The sequence below is a fragment of the Oryctolagus cuniculus genome, chromosome 17 (genome assembly GCF_051225735.1).
Source record: "Oryctolagus cuniculus isolate XC-2025 breed Fujian yellow rabbit chromosome 17, ASM5122573v1, whole genome shotgun sequence".
Classification (NCBI taxonomy): domain Eukaryota; kingdom Metazoa; phylum Chordata; class Mammalia; order Lagomorpha; family Leporidae; genus Oryctolagus; species Oryctolagus cuniculus.
The window spans coordinates 13,768,191-13,790,732 of NC_142883.1; the positions used below are offsets into that span (position 1 = coordinate 13,768,191).

Genomic DNA, 22,542 nt, shown 5'->3' on the forward strand with positions numbered 1-22,542 from the left:
TGCAGGCTCTAGTGTGGGATGTGTGTTCCAGGCAGTGTCTTCAGCTGCTTTGCCAAGTGTCCACTCCTGAGCTTTTATAAATTATTAAGTCTTTTTGTATTTTCTTAAATGCATATGTGAGTAAATCTGTTAGATAAGTCCCAGGAAGTTGGGATTGCTGAGTCAAAAAGATACGTATGCATTCAGATAGATTTCCCTTTTTATTTTTTTCTTTTTGGCCAAATCACTTTCTAAAAATTTGAACCGATTTATATGTCCCAAAAATGTATGAGTGAACTGCCCAGTATTTAATATTAACAGTGTGAGAAGTGCTCTCATTATTCAGCGTGTGTAGAAGCATGATTTGGGTAGAAGCTGTTTTGTGGTTTCTAGCTGGGCTGCAGAGGCTGGGCCTAATCCAGGTCGCTCAGGTGGGTGGCAGGAGTCCAGGTACCCCCGCCGTACTGCTGCCTTCCAGGGGCTGCGCTGTCAGCAAGCTGGAGTGGAATGAGGAGCTAGAGGCGGGTATTGAGCCCGGGCACGCTCTGATGTGCCTTGTGTCTTTTTTTTTTTTTTTTTTTTTTGACAGGCAGAGTGGACAGTGAGAGAGAGAGACAGAGAGAGAGAAAGGTCTTCCTTTTGCCGTTGGTTCACCCTCCAATGGCCGCCGCTGCAGCCGGCGCACCGCGCTGATCCTGGCAGGAGCCAGGAGCCAGGTGCTTTTCCTGGTCTCCCATGGGGTGCAGGGCCCAAGCACCTGGGCCATCCTCCACTGCACTCCCTGGCCATAGCAGAGAGCTGGCCTGGAAGAGGGGCAACCGGGACAGAATCCGGCGCCCCAACCGGGACTAGAACCCGGTGTGCCGGCGCCGCAAGGTGGAGGATTAGCCTATTGAGCCACGGCGCCGGCCCCTTTTTTTTTTTTTTTTAAAGATGTACTTACTTATTTGAAAGTTAGAGTTACACAGAGAGAGGAGGAGAGGCAGAGAGAGAGAGAGAGAGAGAGAGAGGTCTTCCATCCGCTGGTTCACTTCCCAGTTGGCTGCCACAGCTGCGGTTACGCCGATCCTAGTCATCTGGGGGAGTGAACCAGTGGATGGCAGCTTTCTCTCTGTGTCTCTTTCTCTGCCTCAGATAAATAATAAAACTGAAAAATACAAAAACTCACCTTTTAATTTCAGTTTTCGTTTTTCAGGAACTTTTGACGTGCCCTCCCTCATAAGTGTGTAACAAATTTAGCTCTCGAATGATCCATTTATATACATACATGCATGTGCTGGCCATTGCCTCTCACATTGGAGAACAGGTGCCTCAGAGTTGCCCACCTGACCATTGAGAACTGTGATCTGTAGCTTGTTTCCTGGTGAGCCGCTCTTGTTTTTCTCTGGTACCGGAACCTTTCCTCTCTCCTCCTCCGTCCTTCCTGCTGCCCTTTCTGTTTCCGCCCTGAGCCCAAGGGACTTCTTGGGAAGTTCTTCTGGCAGCTGCGAAAGGGGCTCCGCGCTGCGGACAGGCCCCTCTGTGTGGCAGCTGTCACGTGTGAGCTGTCGCTTCCTCAGCCCGTGCCACTTATCTTACGCATAGATTTTTTTTCTCGTTTATATTGTCAGATCTTTCACAAATGCACTGTTACTTTTAAAAAGCATAAACTAGTTAATCCTTCTAGGTAATTAAGAGTTGATTATAATTCAGGTTTTTTTTAAACTTCTGCTTTGGAGTCTGTTGGGAAACTTTGGATTTAAGTTTTCTATACACTTTAAAATTGGAGATAAATCATTGCTTCTTGGTATTGAGAATTTAATTAGAGTAATAGAAGTGTGCTTACCTATATTTCGAGGTACATGTTCAAATAGGAAAAGCCAGAGAACCCTTGGTAGAAGGACGTAATGCACTGACTGATTTATAATGCTGCCATTTCTTCATTTACAGGTAGGCGGAAACCAAGAGCACACCGGCCCCGTTCTCCAATATTGGAAGAAAAAGATATCCCGCCCCTTGAATTTCCCAAGTCCTCTGAGGATTTAATGGTGCCTAATGAGCATATAATGAATGTTATTGCCATTTACGAGGTACTGCGGAACTTTGGCACTGTGCTAAGGTTGTCTCCTTTTCGCTTTGAGGACTTCTGTGCAGCCCTGGTGAGCCAAGAGCAGTGCACGCTCATGGCTGAGATGCACGTCGTGCTTCTGAAAGCAGTTCTGCGCGAAGAAGACACTTCCAACACCACCTTTGGGCCTGCTGACCTGAAAGACAGTGTGAATTCCACGCTGTATTTCATAGACGGGATGACGTGGCCTGAGGTGCTGCGGGTGTACTGTGAGAGCGATAAGGAGTACCATCACGTGCTTCCCTACCAGGAGGCGGAGGACTACCCCTACGGACCAGTCGAGAACAAGATCAAAGTCCTGCAGTTCTTAGTTGACCAGTTTCTTACGACAAATATTGCTCGGGAGGAACTGATGTCTGAAGGAGTGATCCAGTATGATGACCATTGTAGGGTTTGCCACAAACTTGGGGATTTGCTTTGCTGCGAGACGTGCTCTGCAGTATACCATTTGGAATGCGTGAAGCCGCCTCTTGAGGAGGTGCCAGAGGACGAGTGGCAGTGTGAAGTCTGTGTAGCACACAAGGTGCCTGGTGTGACTGACTGTGTTGCTGAAATCCAAAAAAACAAACCGTACATTCGACATGAGCCCATTGGATATGACCGCAGTCGGAGGAAATACTGGTTCTTAAACCGAAGACTCATAATGTAAGTCCATCTGGTTCTGAATTTGTGTATATATTTTAAATTAAACCCGTCCTCTTGATGGTTGATGTTACGGAGCTGTGCTGTCGAGGTGGTATAGACCGTTACGAATTAACAGTGAGCTGTGTAATCGCTGGCTTGCAGGAATATCTGCACTAAAGCGTTTTTTAGGTTGTGAAGACAGCGCGTCTGAAAGAAGCGAAGAGTGCACTCTGGCTCTGGTGACCTAGGACAGGAAGCCGGGCATCGCTGGGGCCCTGCCTGGGCCGGGCTCCCACAGAGCCGCTCTCCCACCTCTCTCGGGCGCTTTAGCTTCTCTGCATGTAAAACAGAGCGTCCTGAAGGCTGTCTTACAAACAACCAAAAACCCAGGAGGCTGTCTGAGGAAAGCTCAGTCCTGCCTGCTGGTTGCAGCCTTCTAGAAGACTCCCCGCTGACTCGGGCTCAGTATCTGGCTTCTGTGTGCCCGGGGTTTCAGGAAGCTCCTCTGAGCAGGCCAGTGGTGAGGTCAGGAGACAGAGTGGGAAAACTCAGGGTTCCCCTCTGTCTGCGTGGTGGCAGGGTGTAGTGTGGCCTGAGCACTGGATACTTGTAGAGACCTGGATTTTCCGGGTGCTGGGGTGAAAGGAGCAGCGGAGCAGGGCGTGGAGTCCGGGAGATGAGACTTTCATCAGCGTGGCTGTCAAGAAATCTGAATCTGCTCTATCCGGGCTTCTGTGCACAGGAGTGGTTTGGACTTAGCTGGAAGCCTGTGCTGTTTCTCTGCTTCTCGGGTCTGCAGTTCGCTAGTGTTAACGCCCTCTTGTGGCTGGTTTTCATGCAGTGCCTTGATTTGGAAACATCTCTTGGTCGCTTCCTCTTCACTTTCCCTGTTTTGTTTGTCTTGAGCTCTTCTTTCTTTTTCTTTTTCTTCTTCTTCTTTTTTTTTTTTTTTTTTTGGACAGGCAGAGTGGACAGTGAGAGAAAGACACAGAGAGAAAGGTCTTCCTTTGCCGTTGGTTCACCCTCCAATGGCCGCAGTGGCTGGTGCACTGCACTGATCTGAAGGCAGGAGCCAGGTGCTTCTCCTGGTCTCCCATGGGGTGCAGGTCCCAAGCACTTGGGCCATCCTCTACTGCACTCCCTGGCCACAGCAGAGAACTGGTCTGGAAGAGGGGCAACCGGGACTAGAACCCGGTGTGCCGGCGCCGCAGGTGGAGGATTAGCCTATTGAGCCACGGCGCCGGGGTTGAGCTCTTATTTCAATAAACACTGATCGCTGAACTTCTGTTTTAGTCTTCTGATTTTCTTACCTTTTCTCCTCAGTTTTCCTTGGGGAGGGAGAGTGTGTGTATGTGTTGCTGGTGTTTCTGTGAGATCCCCTTATCTTATTTGGTCTTCCAGCTGTACCATTTAGTTTTTCCTTTCTGGTACCTTAGTTTTTCTAAGAGCTCTTTTGTTAGTTTTTCCTCCCATGGGCATCCTCAGGAATTATATTAGTAATGTTTTTTCCCCATCTGTTTCTGTTAAGTTGCTGGTGCTTTTATTTATTATTTGTTTTTTAAAATAAAGTGTCACTTTTTTTAAAGATTTATTTATTTGAGAAGCAGAGTTAAAGAGAGACACAGAGATGGTTCTTCTATCTGCTTGTTCACTTCCCAGGTGGCCATAGCAGCTGGAGCTGGGCCAACGTGAGTGCAAGGGCCCAAGCAGTTGGGCCATCTTTCACTGCTTCCCCAGGCCATTAGCAGGGTGCTGGATTGGAAGTGGAGCAGCTGGGACTTGAACCAGTGCCCATATTGGATGCTGGTGCTGCAGGTGGAGGCTTGACCTAATACACCACAGCCCTGGCCCCAACTTGCTACTTCTTGGTGTCTGTTGCGGTCTCTCCCATCCTCAGATGATTATCCCTTTCTGTTCCTGATTATCTTTGTGGAACTACAGTTGGAACTCTGAGCAAGTAGGGGTGCCTTAGCAATTCTGAGTTTAACTGTGTTATTGAGGAATCCCTGATGTCAGTGTCTGTAGCTCTTTCCTCTACAACTGGTGAAGAGGCCCAGAGGGACCTTTTCCTGTGACCTTGGGACATTCGGGTCTAGCTCGTGGTGTTCTCGTGGCTTTGTGGTGTGGCTGTGTGCAGTGCACATAGTATTCTCCGAGTGTGGTGGTAGTTAAAGCCCCTGTTTTCTGGACGGCACCTTTGTTCACAGCTGAGTCTCTAGGAGCTCTTGGTCCAGAGATTCTCATTTTTATTTCCTCCAGGGACTAAGCCCACACTGGTGTGTGGCTCACAGGGAGCGAGTCTGGGGCGTGCTGCTCCTCTCTGCCAGTGCCTTTTGAGGATTGTGAGTGTGAATTAGGTTGGTTCTCAACTTCATCCTTTTGGCTTGAAATTGGGCTTTCTTGGCTCTGCCGAAGCAGTAATCACTTGTCCATCTGCTTTCCTGCTTTCACAATTTTTTCTGTTTCCTATTTTCCCTTGTGAGTTTGTGTCTTTAAAAATATTTCTTTAACATAGTTTCAAGAGAGTTTCAGGAGAGAGCAAAATTAGATCTGTCACCTTAACCCAGAAAGTGATGTGAAAAACAATAAAGTCTTTTTTAAAAGATTTATTTTTACTATTTATCTGAAAGTCAGAGTTACACAGAGAGAGGCAGAGAGAGAGAGAGAGAGAGCAAGAGAGAGAGAGATCTTCCATCTGCTGGTTCACTCCCCAGTTGGCCGCAAGGGCTGGAGCTGCGCCGATCCAAAGCCAGGAGCCAGGAGCTTCTTCCAAGTCTCCCAGGCGGGTGCAGGGGCCAAAGACTTGCACCATCTTCTACTGCTTTCCCAGACCATGGCAGAGAGCTGGATAGGAAGTGGAGCAGCTGGGACTCGAACCGGTGCCCATATGGGATGTTGGCACTGCAGGCGGTGGCCTTACTTGCTACGCCACAGCACCGACCCCACAATATATAAAGTCTTAAGTGTACATTTTATGTCTGGGTTTTGATCAGTTATTTTAAAAAATATGATTTTTTTTCTTCCATTAATCTCTCAAATGTCTGGTCATAGTGTTCATTGTGCAACATTTTTTGGCATCTTACTTTCCAAGTGGTAGCCAGAAACCTTTGTGGCAAGGTCGTTACAAATGGTGAGAGAAATGTCAGTACATTTTGATTTGCGTGCAAAGCTGCATTGTGACAGTTCCGTCACTGCCTGCCTGAGAGCCTGGTGCCTGTGCTCTCTGTAGACATTGGGCGGTGAACAGGCCAGGCTCCCTCTGCCTCAGATGAAAGGAACTGTGCACACAGGAGGAAGGGAAACTTGGTCATGCGCTTGCTGTCCTGCCTAGTCCCGCCCCTTCTCCGCCTTTTGGGTATTCCTTCTCACTGCCTCTTTCCCTGGCTGCCCCTCATGGCTAGAGAGACCACGGTGGGTTTTGTCCATGTCCAGATAAACCTTGACATCCTTGAGGCCTACTGCACAGTAACCAGTGGTCTGGACATAGAGCTAGTCTGCAGTGGTTTAGTAATAACAGCCAGGGGCAACATTTATTGAGCACTTAATGTATGCTTCACAGTATCCTAAGCATTTTATGTGTCTTTTTGGACAGTCCTTTCAACTGCCCAATAATTTAGGTGCTATTTTGTCTGCATTTTGTAGGTGAAGACACGAGAGATTAGCAAGGTTAAATAATTTGCCCTTGGATTTGTCAAGAGACTCTGGCTTTTAGGAGTGGGACATAGGATTTTTTCTGAAAGTTTTTAAGAATATTTTCAATACTGATTTGTTTCTGCAGTCTGTAGTTTCTTGGAAAGACCAAAACTTTCACTGGTCTAGCATTTTAAACCAGTGCTTATAACTGGATAAGAGATCCTATAATGGTTTTTGTTAAATTTGTACTGTGTGTTTCTGAGAACTTTTGATATTTGAAATATAAAAGTATTTTTTAGAAAATGTAAATGAAATCAAGTGGCATTCCACCCAAGTTCTGCTTCCTGATATTTTGGAACCAATATATAAAACAATACCCAGGGACGGCTGCTTCAGAGTCTGTACTGCTTAGCCTGTGATTGGAAAAGTGCAAACCTTGGAAACCATGTGACTCAAAGACCTTGGGAAGTTATCTTTTTAAGCACCTAGTGAATAAATTTTTGGTACATTATTGATAGTCTACTTTTTAAAATTGTACAGATTCATTGTTATGTTTAGAAATACAGTTAATTGGCAGACGCCGCAGCTCACTAGGCTAGTCCTCCACCTGCGGCGCCAGCACACCGGGTTCTAGTCCCGGCCAGGGTGCCGGATTCTGTCCCGGTTGCTCCTCTTCCAGTCCAGCTCTCTGCTGTGGCCCGGGAGTGCAGTGGAGGATGGCCCAAATGCTTCGGCCCTGCACCCTCATAGGAGACCAGGAGAAGCACCTGGCTCCTGGCTTCGGATCAGCGCGGTGCGCCAGCCGCGGCGGCCATTGGGGGGTGAACCAACGGCAAAAGGAAGACCTTTCTCTCTGTCTCTCTCTCACTGTCCACTCTGCCTGTCAAAAAAAAAAAAAAAGAGAGAGAGTTACTTAAATTTTTTAAAAAAGATTTATTTATTTATTTACTTGAGAGGCATAGTTACAGACAGAGAGAGGGAGAGATAGAGAGAGGTCTTTTACCCGCTGGTTCACTCTCTAAATGGCCACAACAGCTGGAGCTGTGCTGATCTGAAGCCAGGAGCTTTTTCTGATCACTCACATGGGTGCGGGGGCCCAAGTACTTGGGTCACCCTCTGCTGCTTTCCCAGGCCATTGGCAGGGAGCTTGATCCGAAGTGGAGTAGCCGGGACTTGAACCGGTGCCCATATGGGATGCAGATGTTTAACCTACTACACCACAGCGCCGACCCCTTAAATTTGTTTTAAGAGCTCTAATTGTAGACCTTCAAATTGCCTTTCTTGATGTATAGAAGAGTATGATTTTAGACAGAATAAGGGTATCTTTTTTTCCTGGCTCTAATAATTTTGAGTATTTTCTGTATAAACAGGAATTTTTAACATCATAGTGATAATTAACTATTCTGTGTTGACATTTTTAGTTAATCTGAAAGGTTTTACATCTTCTCTGAAAATTAGGTTACAACCGCTTCAGTTGAAATCTGCTGTAGTGGATTCCTTGTGGATTCCTAGTGAATGCTTTAAAGCCAGGTCAGTTACTCAGGCAGGTTACAGTTGTAAGGAGGCTCAGAAATGAGAGAGATGCCTCTCAGTGCACTGTAGCCCAGGTAGGGAGGGGCCGTGCCCGAAACAGCCTGTGCCAGCGGGTAGTTTTTGATTGTAAAGTTAGCAGTTAATAGATGTTCAACTTTTCCATTATTTTATTTAATAAGAATTTTTTTCTTAGATTTATTTATCTGAAAGAGTTAGAGAGAGAGGTTTTCTTTTTTTTTTTTAAATTTTTTGACAGGCAGTTAGGGAGACTCAGAGAGAAAGGTCTTCCTTCTGTTGGTTCACTCCCTAAATGGCTGCTACGGCCGGCGATGCGCCGATCCAAAGCCAGGAGCCAGGTGCTTTTTCCGGGTCCCCCATGCGGGTGCAGGGCCCAAGCACTTGGGCCATCCTCCACTGCCTTCCCGGGCCACAGAGCTAGACTGGAAGAGCAGCAACCGGGACAGAATCCAGCGCCCCAAGTGGGACTAGAACCCGGGGTACCCGCGCTGCAGGTGGAGGATTAGCCTGGTGAGCCGCAGCGCAGGCCTGAGAGAGAGGTTTTCTGTCTGTTAGTTCACTCCCCAAATGGTTGCAATGGCCAGAGCCGGGTTCGTCCAAAGGTAGGTGCCAGGAACCTCTTCTGGGTCTCCCATGTGGTTGGGCCTGAGCACCTGGGCCATCTCCTGCAGCTTTCCAAGGCCACAACCAGAGAGCTGGATCAGAAGTAGAGCAGCCAGGACTTGAACTGATGCCCATATGGGATGCTGGCATCAAAGGTGGCAGCTTTATCTGCTATGTCACAACACAGGCCCCTTAATAAGAATTTTAAAATGTTATTTGTGTAGGTTAGTAAAGCATATATGACAGACACAGAGGGAGAGGGAGAGATCAAGATCAAAAGAGAGGGGTCAGTATTGCTGTGTAGCAGGTAAAGCTGCTGGTATCCCATATGGGTGCCACTTCGATTCCTGTCTTCTCTCTCTCTTCCTTCCTTTCTCTCTGAAACTTTGACTTTAAAATAAATAAACTTTGAAAAAGAAGAAGATCAATACATCTGGCCGACTCCGTGGCTCACTAGGCTAATCCTCTGCCTGCGGCGTGGGCACCCCGGGTTCTAGTCCCGCTTGGGGCGCTGGATTCTGTCCCGGTTGCTCCTCTTCCAGTCCAGCTCTATGCTGTGGCCCGGGAAGGCAGTGGAGGATGGCCCAAGTCCTTGGGCTCTTTACCGCTTGGGAGACCAGGAGGAAACACCTGGCTCCTGGCTTTGTATCAGCACAGCGCACCGGCCATGGTGACCATTTTGAGGGGTGAACCAACAGAAGGAAGACCTTTCTCTCTGTCTCTCTCTCTCTCACTGTCTAACTCTGCCTGTCCAATAAATAAATAAATAAATAAATAAAATCTTCCATCTGCTGGTTTACTCCCCAAATGGCCTCAACAGCTGGGGCTGGACCAGCCTGAAGCCAGAAGCCAAGGGCTTCATCCAGGTCTCCCAGGTGGGTGCAAGGGCCCAAGCACTTGGGCCGTGTTCTGCTGAGTTCCCAGCCCATTAGCAGGGAGCTGGATTGGAAGTAGAACAGATGCAACTGGAACCAGTGCTCATATGGTGTGACTATGTTGTAGACAGTGGCTTAACCTACTGCGCCACAGCACCACCCCTATGGTGTATCTTTTTTAAAAAAATGATTTTTTTAAAAAGCAGAATGACAGAAGGAAGTTGGGGCAAGAGAAAGAGATTGAAGTTGATTTTGAGATCTTCCATCAGCTTCTTCACTCCCCAAATGACCATAACAGCCAGGTCTGGGCCAGGCCAAAGCCAGGAGCCAGCACTCCGTTCAGGTCTTCCACTTGAGAAGCAGGGGCCTAAGCATTTGGGCCGTATTCCACTGGCTTCCTAGGTACATTAACAGGAAGCTGGATTGGAAGTGCAGTTGCCAGGACTTGAACTGTTGCTCTAACATGGGTTGCAGGTATGGCAGGTGGCAACTTTTACCCCACTGTGCCACAGTGCTGGCCTCTGAGTTATACCCCTGGCTTTCTACCCTGACTCCCCAGTCTAGTTGCAGGACACCTGCTTACTTACTGGCTTTAATTGCCATTAGGCCTGTATCTGAATCCCTTCTGCTCGTGCAGTTTCTCCGTGCAGCAGCCTCATGTACACGTCCACGCAAGAGACACCTCAAACGTAGCATGTCTAAAACAGAACTCATCGTTTCCTCCCATCACCTACTGCTCACCTCTTTTCCACATTTTTAGGTTTGTGTTCCAGCCACATTGCACTTCCTAATATCAACATTTGGAGGTTTTCAAGGGCTGCTGTAACAAAGTGTCACGAAACAAGTGGCTTAAAACAGCAGGAATTTATGGACTCACTGTCCTGGGGGCCAGAGTCTGACATCACAGCGTCCCCAAGGGCTGTTGCACACCCCTCTCTTAGCTTCTGGCCGACTTGGCGTTTCTGGGCTCCAAGACAGTTGCCATACTTGACTCTCTGCTTTTATCTTCATACTGTTTGTCTCTCTGCTCTCTCATTGATCTGATTCCTAAATCCAGGATGATTTCATCTCAAGAAATTCTTGACTCACTTCATGCACAAAAACCGTATTTCCAAATAATGTCACCCTCTGAGGTTTCAGGTGGACCTGAATTTTCAGGGAAACTATTCAACCCAATATAGTAGTGTTCCTTACTGGTAATTTCTGTGGAAATAGAATTGAAATCCTGAAATTTACTGTTAGTCATTAACCTTCCCATCTGCCCTAGGTTAAAAACCAAGAAACTAAAATGTAGACATACAGTATGCATGTTTGCTCTTAATTATTTTCGTCGCAGACGTTGTTGTCTTGTCCTTGCCTGGTCTCTGCGAAGGTGTGCCGAGCAGAGTGCTTAAGGAAGCGAGCCTAAGGAATATAGCAGGCCTCTTAGGAACAGAACTGTGGAAACCCTGCTGCAGCTCCAAAAGCAGGTGTATAAGTGTATCACTGTGTGTTTACACGGGAAAGATGCTGCCACTTCTACAGTGAGGCAAATAATTGGGAGTTTACAAGTTGTCTAATAAGACCAACTATAAGCAAAGCCTGAACAGTTATTGTCATTATTCTGCCACTTTGTACTGGTAGAGAATTTTTCCTTCCGCAGCTTCACGGGGGAGAAACTTCAGTCAGTGTGATTGCTGCCTTTGATGGGCAGAATAAAAAATAGTTATAGGGTACCACAGTTTTAGAAGGACATTGACAAACTGCACATTTAGGGGAAGAATATCAAGTCAGTAAGAATTGGAAAGCAGGCTGTGTAAGGATCACTTAGAGTATTTGAGCTTGTCTGTCTTGAAAAAAAAAAACACAGTGAACTTACCAGTGCTGTGAAAGGTTTGAAGACAGGTGTGTGCAGGAGGTGTTTGATTTATTTCATGACCCTGACAGCACAGTCAGGATGAACTGGTGGGACCTAGCAGGGGTCTGAGTGATCTCGTTGTAGGCAAGAACTCTAAAAGAGCAGTTCAACCTAGAAGGGACTGCCGCAAGAAATAATGTATTTTCTTTTGTGGCTGGAAGACTTCTTCATGTATAGGTGCAGACCTGGCGCTAACACCGGCCGTTACGGGCCCTCTCAGTAGGCTGGAGTTGCTTGAAAAAATGGACAGAATATCCATTTAATTAGATTTGCTCCTATAGTAACGCATCTTTTTAAAAAAGGATTTATTGATTTTATTTATTTGAAAGGTAGAGTTGCAGAGAGAAGGAGAGGTAGAAAGAGATCTTCTATCTGCGGTTCAATCCCCAAATGGCTGCTACAGCTAGGGCTGTGCCATGCCAGCCAGGAGCTTCTTCTGGGTCTCTTCTGTGGGTACAGGGCCTAGGGATCCTGCCACCCATATGGGAGACCTGAATTGGTGCCTGGCTCCCGGTTCAGCCCTGGCCTTTGAGGACATTTGGTGAGAGAATCAGCAAATGGAAGCTCTGTTGTCAGTCTCTCTTTCTCATTCTGTGTCTGTGTTTGACTGACTCAAATAGATAAAAAGTGAATAATTTTTCAGAAATTTGTGTGCAAACTCATTTTTCTTTAAAAATTTTAATTACTGAATGAGTTTGTTGGGATTCTGTTGAATTTTTAAAAAATATTTATTTATTTGAAAGGTGGAGTTGCAGAGGGTTTCAGAGAGGGAGAGAGAGAGGTCTTTCATTCATTGGTTCACTTCCCAAATGGTTGCAACATCCAGAGCTGGGCCTATTCAGAGTCAGGAGCCTGGAGCTTCTTCCGGGTCTCCCAAGTGGGTGCAGGGGCCCAAGGACTTGGGCCATCTTCCACTGCTTTCCCAGGCCGTAGCAGAGAGCTGGATCAGAAGTGGAGCAGCCGGGACTCGAGCCAGCACCCATATGGGATGCCAGCACTGCAGGCAGCGACTTTACCTGCTATGCCACAGCGCCGGCCCCTCTGCTGAATTTTTATGTAGTATTGTGATAGTAGTAATAATATGTACTACTGAGTACTCGTGACATGCCCAGGTACTGTGCTGGAGGATTTTTCATTTTCCTGTAAATCTTCACGGTGACCCTAAGGCAGGTACTCCTGTGCCCTCATTGTACAAGTGAGGTAACCAGAATAGCTCAGAGACCTGGAGAGGTCATGTCTTGTCCATGTCCTCGTCTCCCATACAGCCAGGTCTTTCACAGCCATCAGTTTGCCACTTGGGAAGCCCGGAGGTTTATCAGGTTCCTCACCCATACTCCTCAGTCCCTTTTGAACAGGAGGGGAAATATCATTACTTGTGTTTGCCTAAGTCTTGGCTTAGACATGAATTTGCCTTATTTTTATTTTATTTATTTTTGATATTTATTTATTTATTTGAAAGGCAGAGTTATAGAGAGAGAGAAGGAGAGAGAGCTCCCACCTGCTGGTTCACTCTCCAAATGGCTGCAATGACCGGGGCTGGGCCAGGCTGAAGCCAGGATCCACGAGCTTCTTCTGAGTCTCCCACACAGGTGCAGGGGCCCAAGGACTTGGGCCATCCTCTACTGCTAACCCAGACCATAACAGAGAGTTGGATGGGAAGAGAAGCAGCCCGAACTAGAACTGGCACCCATATAGGATGTTGGCGCTTCAGGCTAGGGCTTTAACCCGCTGTGCCACAGTGCCAGCCCCAAGAGACTTTTAGGTGAGAGAGGAAGCTACTTCTTTCTAGTCTGAGTTTGATTGTCCATGAGAAAGAAAGATGATGGTGTTATTGCTCAACTAAGAGAATGTCTTCAAGAAGCAGCCCTTGGCAAAGCGTTTTTCTTATTTAGATGGGAGTATTTCAAAATATAATATGAATCTGCCTTCCACCTTCCATGTACTACTGAACACAGTTTGATCAGTGCTGACACGTTTGGGAGATACCATTCTGCTCGCCCTGTTGTTACATTGGTGGTCCTATAGTTCATGGAGGGGTGACTGCAACTGCCCTCCACGTGCTGTCACGGGACTCTGAATTCTGGGCTCCTCTCTTGTGTGTCATGATTTTAGATACCCTTCATTGCTGCGATCTAATTCCTCTCTTCCCTGCTTCCACTCTGAAATTATTTTATCTTCAGTTGCTCTGGGCAAAGAAATAAAAATAATTAACCATTGCTTAAATAAAATAAGAGTAAATTAAATAAGATCTGAAGGAATCTCTTCTGAGCACATATATTGAAATTTAGTGTATAAACTATGTTACATATTTTAATTTTGTACTGGGTAGATGAAATTGTCAGTTAAGTGGAGTTTTATGTAATATCTAAAGTATTTCCCCTCCCCTTTTTTTAAACAGAGAAGAAGACACAGAAAATGAAAATGAAAAGAAAATTTGGTACTACAGTACAAAGGTTCAGCTCGCAGAGTTAATCGACTCTCTAGACAAAGATTATTGGGAAGCAGAACTCTGCAAAATTCTAGAAGAAATGCGTGAGGAAATCCATCGGCACATGGACATAACTGAAGATCTGACCAATAAGGCTCGGGGCAGTAACAAATCCTTTCTGGCGGCAGCTAATGGTGAGAGGGGCATTTTCTCATTTTCTTTTTGTTAAATTTGAGATAAACTCTTTGGTATGAAATTACCACAGAATTTGAAAATATATTCAGAATTTTTAAAAGATTTATTTATTTATTTAAAAGGCAGAGTTATAGAGAGGCAGAGGCAGAGAGAGAGGTCCTCCATCCGCTGGTTCGCTCCCCATTTGGCTGAAGCCAGGAGCCAGGAGCTTCTTCCCGGTCTCCCACACAGGTGCAGGGGCCCAAGGACTTGGGCCATCTTGTACTGCTTTCCCAGGCTATAGCACAGAGCTGGATCGGAAGTGGAGCAGCCAGGACTTGAACCTGTGCCCATATGGGATGCAGGCACTGTAGGCAGTGGCTTTACCTGCTACGCCACAGTGCCAGCCCCCTAAAATCTTAATGTATGTATTTTTACTTTAATTTTCTATATTTCATTTTTATGAGAGAACCTTGTTCACTCCAACATACTTAGATGTGTTACACATTTTAGAGTTAAGTTTCTTGCTTTGGGTTTTTACTCATGCTCCTCATGTGGTTAACCTTTTTGGTAATCCTATTTTATTTTTAAAAACTTTAGAAAGGTTTATTTATGGAGCCGGTGCTGTGGAACAGTGGTTAAAGCCCCAGCCTGCAGCGCTAGCACCCGATATGGGCAGTGGTTCAAGTCCCAGCTGCTCCACTTCTGATCTGGCTCTCTGCTATGGCCTTGGAAAGCAGTGGAAGATTGCTCGAGTGCTTGGGCTCCTGCACTGGTGTGGGAGACTCGGAGGAAGCTCCTGGCTCCTGACTTCGGACCAGCTCAGCTCTGGTCATTGTGATTATTAGGGGAGTGAACCAACGGAATGGAAGACCTCTCTCTCTGTGTCTCTACCTCTCTCTATAACTCTTTGAAATAAATAAAATCTTTTAAAAATATTTATTTATTTGTAAGCCAGAGTTACAGAGAGAGAGACAGAGAGAGATTGAGGTCTTTCATCTGCTGGTTCACTCCCCAAATGGCTGCAACGGCTTGGACTAAGCCAGGCTGAAGCCAGGAGCCCAGAGCTTCATCTGAGTCTCCCATATGGGTGCAGGGGCCAAGCATTTGTGCCATCCTCTGATGCCTTCCCAGGCACATTAGCAGGGAGCTGCAGGATCGGAAGTGGAGCAGCTGGGTCTCGAACCAGCACCCATATGGGATGCTGGCATTGCAGGTGGAGGTTTAACCTGCTTTGCCACATTGCTAGTCCTGGCAATCCTATTTAAATCTTAAAAAATTCTGAAAATTTGAACTTTCCCTTCCTCCTTCCATCCCTTCTTTTTTGCTAATGAAATTTTTTTTTTTTTTTAAGATTTATTTATTTGAAAGTCAGAGTTACAGAGCGCAAGAGAGAGATGGAGAGACAGAAAGAGAGATCTTGTACTCACTTGTTCACTCCCCAAATTGGCTTCAAGGGCTGGAGCTGGGCCAATCCAAAGCCAGGAGCCAAGAACTACATTTGAGTCTTCCCTGTAGGTGCAGGGGCCCATGGATTTGGGCCATCTTGGTAGGGTGCTGGATCGGAAGTGGAGCAGCTGAGACTCGAACTGGCACTCATGGGATGCCGGCACTGCAGATGGTAGCTTTACCTGTTACCCCGTAGTGCCAGCCCCAGCTATTGAAACTTTTAACTTCAGAAAGTTTTAGGTTTATGGAAAAGTTGCAGAAATAGTACACAGTGTTCCTGTATTCCCTGCAGCTGATTCCCCTATTGTTAACATCTTACATTCCTGTGCTACCTGTGTCATAATTAGTGAGCCAGTGTTGATACACTGTTAATAACTCAAATGCATACTTTATTCACAATCCTTTTTTCTGTTTTTGTTTTTGTTTTGTTTTGTTTTTGGTCCAACCAAGGATATATCACTTGCTAGTTAGTCATCTCTTCTTCTTCTGTAATCTAGACTGACAGTTTCTCGGCCTTTCTTTGTTTTTGATGACCTTGACAGTTTTGAGCGCTGTTGGGCAGATGTTTTGTAGAATATGGGTTGTTCTCAGGTTCTTCACATGGTTAACCCAGGATTACGGATTGTGGATAGGAAGACCACAGAGATGAAGTGGTGTTCTCATATTAAGGGTCCCTTGATCATCTGGTTGCGGTAGTGTTAGGTTTCCCCACTGTCAAGTCTCTCTCTCTTCCTCTCCATTGATACTGTGTTCTTTGAAAGCAAGTCCTGGACAGTGCACCCTTGGGGGTGGTGAGTTATGTTCAACCTCCCTAAGTTTTTTGCACAGGATATTTGCTCTCCACTTAATCAGTCTTTGGTTTCTTATCACTATAGACTTGTGTATTTTATACCTTGAATTATAATTCAGTATTTCCTTATTTTCTTGTTCAACTCTGGCTTTTATTTTTATTTTTTAAAAGAAATTTTTTTTTTTATTTGAAAGGCAAGTTACAGAGTGTGTGAAAGATCTTCCATGCCTTGGTTCACTCCCCAAATAGCCACGATTGCTAGGGCAGGGCCAGGCCAAAGCCAGGAGCCAGGAGCTTCCTCTGGATCTCCCACATGGGTGGAGGGGTTCAAGTACCTAGACCACCCTCCACTGCTTTCCCAGGTCATTAGCAGGTAGCTGGATTGGAAGTGGAGCAGCGAGGACATGAACCCACACTCATATAGGATGCTGACGCTACAGGCAGCTGCTTAACAACTGTTACACTACAATGCTGACCCCTGTTTCTTCAGTTAATTTTTTATTTTATTTTATTTTATTTTTGACAGGCAGAGTGGACAGTGAGAGAGAGAGACAGAGAGAAAGGTCTTCCTTTGCCGTTGGTTCACCCTCCAATGGCCGCCGCGGCCGGCGCGCTGCGGCCGGCGCACTGCGCTGATCCGGTGGCAGGAGCCAGGAGCCAGGTGCTTTTCCTGGTCTCCCATGGGGTGCAGGGCCCAAGCACCTGGGCCATCCTCCACTGCACTCCCTGGCCACAGCAGTTAATTTTTTTAAACTCATAATTGCATGTGCTATATATTTTTCTAAAGATTTATTTATTTTAACATCTATTTGAACATTTATTTGAACAAGAGGTACGGAGAGAGAGAGAGAGAGAGACAGAGAGACAGAGAGATGTTCCATCTATAGTTCACTCCCCAAATGGCCGCAACAGCTGGGTCTGGGCCTGGCCAAAATTGGAAGCCAGGAGTTTCTTTCGGGTCTCCCACAAGTGTAGCAGGGGGAGACCCAAAAGCACTTGGGCCATTCTCTGATGTTTTCCCAGGTGTATTAGGGAGCTAAATCAGAATTGGAGCAGCCAGGACAGGAACTGGCCCCTACATGGGATGCCGGTATTGCAGGCTATGGCTTTACCTGCTACACCATTATGCTGGCCCTACATATTATTAATTTTTTTCTTTCTCTCTCTCTCTCTCTCTTTTTATTCTTATTTTTGACAGGCAGAGTTAGAGAGAGAGAGAGACAGAGACAGAGAGAAAGGTCTTCCTTCTGTTGGTTCACCCCCCAGATGGCTGTTACGGCCGGTGCCTGTGCCGATCCGAAGCCAGGAGCCAGGTGCTTCCTCCTGGTCTCCCATGAGAGTGCAGGGCCCAAGCACTTGGGCCATCCTCCACTGCCCTCCCAGGCCACAGCAGAGAGCTGGACTGGAAGAGGAGCAACCGGGACAGAAGCCGGTGCCCCAGCCGGGACTAGAACCCAGGGTGCCAGCACTACAGGCAGAGGATTAGCCTAGTGAGCCGTGGCGCCGGCCCATATGATTAATTTAAAAGTTTAAGCATTATAATAAGAGTGTGCAGTGAGAGGTGTATTTCCTTCCCAATCCCCAGTCTTTCCTTGTCCTAGAGCCAGTCATTATTGCCTTAAAAAGAAGTATTTATTTATTCAAAAGGCAGAATGAGAGATTTTTCATCAGCTGGTTTACTCCCCAAATGCTCTTAGGAGCCAGGACTGAGCCAGGCTGAAGCCAGGAGCCAGGAATTCCACGTGAGCCTCCCAGATGCATCCATTAGCAGGAAGCTGGTTCCAAAGCGGAGCAACCAGCTATGTATGTTCTGTGCAGGTTTAATAAGCATCAGCTGTATTTTCTAATGTGCCTTTTAACTTAGATAAAATGACCAGGTAGGTATACTTTTACCTAGCTGGTTCTGCTCTCCTGTATACATTATCTAATATATATAGGATCTTGTTAATTTTCTTCATCTCATTTTGCTTAATATAGATGTTTATGTTTAATGCATTCAGTTCAACTGTATCTATGCTTGTTCTCTTGAATTCATACATATTTCTGAAGAATGATAGTCATGCTGTCACACATGAGTCCTGTTAAACACAAATAGACTTTATCTTGAGAAACAGGCAGACTTAGTTACAATAAATTATATATTTTTTATGTCTGGTAGTTGGAATATTTCTCTATGACATCTGTTTAGAAAAATATGTACAATTTTGCCATCAGAAAAGTTCCAGTGTTCAGAACTCTGTGGGGATATCAATAACTCCCTCCCTTCTGTACTGCAGATGAATTGTAGGAACTTTTATTAATGTCAGCCAGGTTTTTTCCTCTCTTAATTTCCTTTCATGAATTATAATGGACAAACCCCTTTTTGGCGCATTAATAGAGAACCGTCTGCAGTCCCTTTAAAGCAGCACGAAGTAGACTTTAATCAAGTGTGTTGACTTACAAATATTTCCTATTGATCTATATATAAAACTATAAATACAGCATCATCTTAAATAAAGAATAAAACTAAAGCGTGAATAGATCATCAAAAAATATTTAGTGGTGGGGCCTTATCACATAATTCAGTTCTGGTACTTTGAAAACATTTAATTTTTCTCTTTAATAAATATTCCGAAGTGGCATTTATTTTTTGGTTATTTTTATTGTAGAAGAAATTTTGGAATCCATAAGAGCCAAAAAGGGAGAAGCTGATGATGTTAAAAGCCCAGAAGAAATTGAAAAAGACAAGAATGAGACTGAGAATAGTAATTGTAAAGATGCTGAGAGAAGCAGAGAAGAGGCTGACGACCAGTCCCTTGACAGAGACAATGACAGCAAGATGCCGGACGCTCCTGAGCAAGGAAAACCTGAGGGTAACGACATTACTTGGTTAAAAAGAAATACCTTGTCAGTGTTACTTATGAAACCTCCATCTTATTTGCAAAATGAAAGTTTCTGCTGCAGACAACCACTTAATTTTATGTTTCTAAGGAGATTAGGAGCCCCTCGTCTCTTGTAACATGCAAAACAGTTGTAATGCTTTGTATGTATTTTGGAGGATTTGTGATAAATGTTATACCCATGACTCTAATTATACTTTCTAAGAAGTTGCCACTTCCCTATGAGATTTGTTGGTGAAAAATTATTTATATTCTAGAATATCTATTTTTGTATGTGATAAAATATGTTCATTTTTATATTACTTACTTAAACTTTCTAATATATGAAATAGTTTAAAATATTCTCTTTGGATTGCCTGTTGGAAAATATCCTGGATCTAATTGCTTTAAAATGGCCATCAGATAGAAGTAGGATTTTTGATGGTTGATCATTTTTAGTTGTTGATTGCATGTGGCCATTTGTCCTGAAGCAATTTTAAAGAATATTTTTAAAGTTTTATTGTGCATTTTACTGTAGAGCCAACAGAAGTTGGGGATAAAGGTAACTCTGTGTCAGCAAATCTTGGCGACAACACAACAAATGCTTCTTCAGAAGAGACTAGTCCCTGTGAAGGGAGGAGCCCCCTGGGCTGTCTCCCAGAAACCCATGATAGCAGCAACATGGCAGAGAAGAAGGTGACCTCTGAGCTCCCCCACGATGTGCCAGGTACAGAGGGCAGTGTACCATGCCTCTGTAATGGGGGGAATCCTTCCCTTTTGTAGTCAAAGCTGAATGTCACCTTCAACTTGAAAGTCCTCGTGTGTGTTCATTCATGCTGCTTGCTCACGCCATCCCTGTTTGCTGAATTACCACCTAACATCTGGAGTTGCAGTTAGTGCTTGAGACTCATCGTAATCCTCATGCTGTTACAAACTTCATTTAAACATTTTTGCTTAATGGATTTATTTATATATTATCTTACCATACCATGGTGACAGGTACTTTGGTTTTAATTGCTTACATATTAATGGCTCAATGTTGAATGATTTAATCCTTCCAGTTCTGTATTTACTAACAAATTAATTTTATGTTTGCATGTGCTCATTTAGTTTTTGCATTTCAAATTAACATTATGGTAGAAAATCATCACACAACGTTCTTATAAGGTGTTATTTTGACGTAAAATGTAAGTTAACCAGTAATGTCATATTTTAAGCTTTTTAAAATTAAAATTATACTTGAAGTAAGTATATCACATTAAGAATGTCATTAGGCCTTTTCTTTTTTTTTTTAAATGAAAAAGAATTTTTGTCACAGGAGCTTATATGTGTTTTTAAAAATACTCAGAAGAGTAAAATAAGAAAATAAACACTAGTAATCCCACACAAAAAAAGAAAGCCCACCAGGAATTGTAGTTAATATCCTTAAAGAGCCTTTTCCTGTGTGTATAAGAACATCACCTGTTTTCGACTCCTGTACTTTCCTTTCTCTGTTGTATGTGAGGATGGAACTCCGGTGAGTTGGGAAGAAAGCAGTCCTGGAGCTTGGAAGACCTGCCTTCCAGGTCCACCTCTGCAGTGAAGTTCATGTCCTGAGGCTTCAAGGCCTCAGTGTTTGCTTTGTAACAAGAAGGGCCTTTTGTGAGTTGAGTACTTGTCAGCGGAAGGCTGAGGGGTGGGAAGCACTGGAATAACCATAGGCTCCTCACAGGGATGTCTGTGTAGCCAGCAGTGGGTCTGCTGCATTTTGTAGTGACCAAGACTGGTCATGGAGTGGAAGGAGTCTGCAGACCACCGTCTGGTACCATGAATAAACCCTGAAAACAACAGGCTTGGCATTGAGGGCTGGGGGAGAAGTAGTGGAATTGTCCTCACGTGCTTGAGGGGCCGTCTTTGGGGAGGAGGCAGGGATTAGACTTACTCGTTTATGAAATGTGAGGTGTTAGGTAATAAAAGTAGGAATTACAGTGAAAAGTTTGCTTAAATATTAACAGTTTTCTTAAAATTAGAGCTGTTTAGAAAATAGGAGTGAGAAAGTCCCTTTTCCTAAGGTATTTGATAAATACCAATTAGAAGATTTTGGTGAGTCCTTTATTGACTAGACTGGAGGAACTCAGAGTTCTGTAATTTGATTCTGTAACTTTGTGGCTCAATCTCTAGGTCCTGTCCAGTTAAGAAAATTTACACTATTGAAACTTCCACATGTTCAAGGTTAAAAGCTTTAAAGTGCAGTATTAAGCCCAAAATAATGTTTGGAAGCACTTCATTTTTATTGGACTCATGATAGCATTCTTAATAAATGCTTTTAAAAATCTTTGTCAGGATGAGTGTTTGGGGCGCTGGTTAAGACAGCATTCTCTCGAGATGCCAGCATCCAGTATCAGAGTGCCTGGCTTTGAATACTGTCTCTGCACCCTGTTCCAGGTTTCTGTGAAGCACACTCAGGGAGGTAGTGGTGGCGGCTCAGCTACCTGGAGCCCTGCCACCCATGAGAGAGGTGCGGATCAGGTACCTGGCTTCTGACTTCAGCCTGGCCCAGCCTCTGCGGTGGAGGGCATTTGAGAGAGTGAACCAGCAGATGGGAAGTCTGTTTCTCTGCCTTTCAAATAAAAAGAAAATATTCTTTGTCCTTTCAGATTAATTAATACTTAATGTAAACCTCAGTCATACTAGTATGTTTACATATGATTTAGTTCCCCTGTTTTTTGAAAATTATTTTCATGCTATTGGAAAGGCAGAGAGATAGAGATCTTCCATCTACTGGGATCACTGCCCAAATGGTCCACAACAGCCAAGGTTGGGCCATGCTGGAGCCAGGAGGCAGGAGCCCAGAACTCTGTATGGGTCTCCCACATGGGTGGCAGGGACTCAAGTGCTTGAGCTGCCATCCAGGGTGCGCCTTAGCAGGAAGCTGGATCACAAGCAGCTTGGACTTTCCCAGACACTCTGATCTGGGACGTGGGCGTCTCAAGTGGTGACTTAAACTTCTGTGCCAAATGCTTGCTCTGTTATTCTGTTTTTAAGTTAAACCCAATTGAATAATAACTGCCTGGATTTTCGTATACATTTCTCTTAAAGCTAGTATCATTTTATTCACTTCTATGAGATACATGTTCTTTTGTTCTTTGAATGATTTAGGGAGAAACCATTATCCTGGTATCTGACTTACATTTTAAAGAATACCAAATACAGGGCCGGCGCTGTGGCGCACTAGGTTAATCCTCCACCTGCGGTGCCAGCATCCCATATGGGCGCCAGGTTCTAGTCCCAGTTGCTCCTCTTCCAGTCCAGCTCTCTGCTGTGGCCCGGGAGGGCAGTGGAGGATGGCCCAAGTGCTTGGGCCCTGCACCCCATGGGAGACCAGGAGAAGCACCTGGCTCCTGGCTTTGGATTGGCGTAGCTCCGGCCATGGTGGCTATTTGGGGAGTGAACCAATGGAAGGAAGACCTTTCTCTCTGTCTCTCTGTCTCTGTCTCTCTCTCTCTCTCTCTGTCTCTCTCTCTCTAACTCTACCTGTCAATAAATTAAAAAAAAAAAGAATACCAAATAAATAATACATATAAACACTTAAGAT

At 45.0% G+C, this 22,542-nt stretch overlaps 1 protein-coding gene across 42 annotated transcripts in view; it reads left to right on the forward strand.

Moving 5' to 3' along the window:
* Window positions 1-22,542, forward strand: part of BPTF (bromodomain PHD finger transcription factor) — a 132,233-nt gene that overhangs the window by 23,742 nt on the left and 85,949 nt on the right. For 36 of the 42 annotated variants that reach the window (XR_016223513.1, XR_016223508.1, XR_016223507.1 and 33 more), the window contains exons 2-5: window positions 1,909-2,731; window positions 13,668-13,891; window positions 18,759-18,962; window positions 19,507-19,695. Coding sequence is in view for 32 of the 42 variants with exons in the window: in XM_070060434.2 (XP_069916535.2) it covers window positions 1,909-2,731; window positions 13,668-13,891; window positions 18,759-18,962; window positions 19,507-19,695 (1,440 nt within the window). In the remaining 10 variants the exon portion in view is untranslated. The remainder of the gene's footprint in view (window positions 1-1,908; window positions 2,732-13,667; window positions 13,892-18,758; window positions 18,963-19,506; window positions 19,696-22,542) is intronic. The other 6 variants (XM_070060440.2, XM_089316786.1, XM_070060443.2 and 3 more) reach the window with 1 other exon arrangement.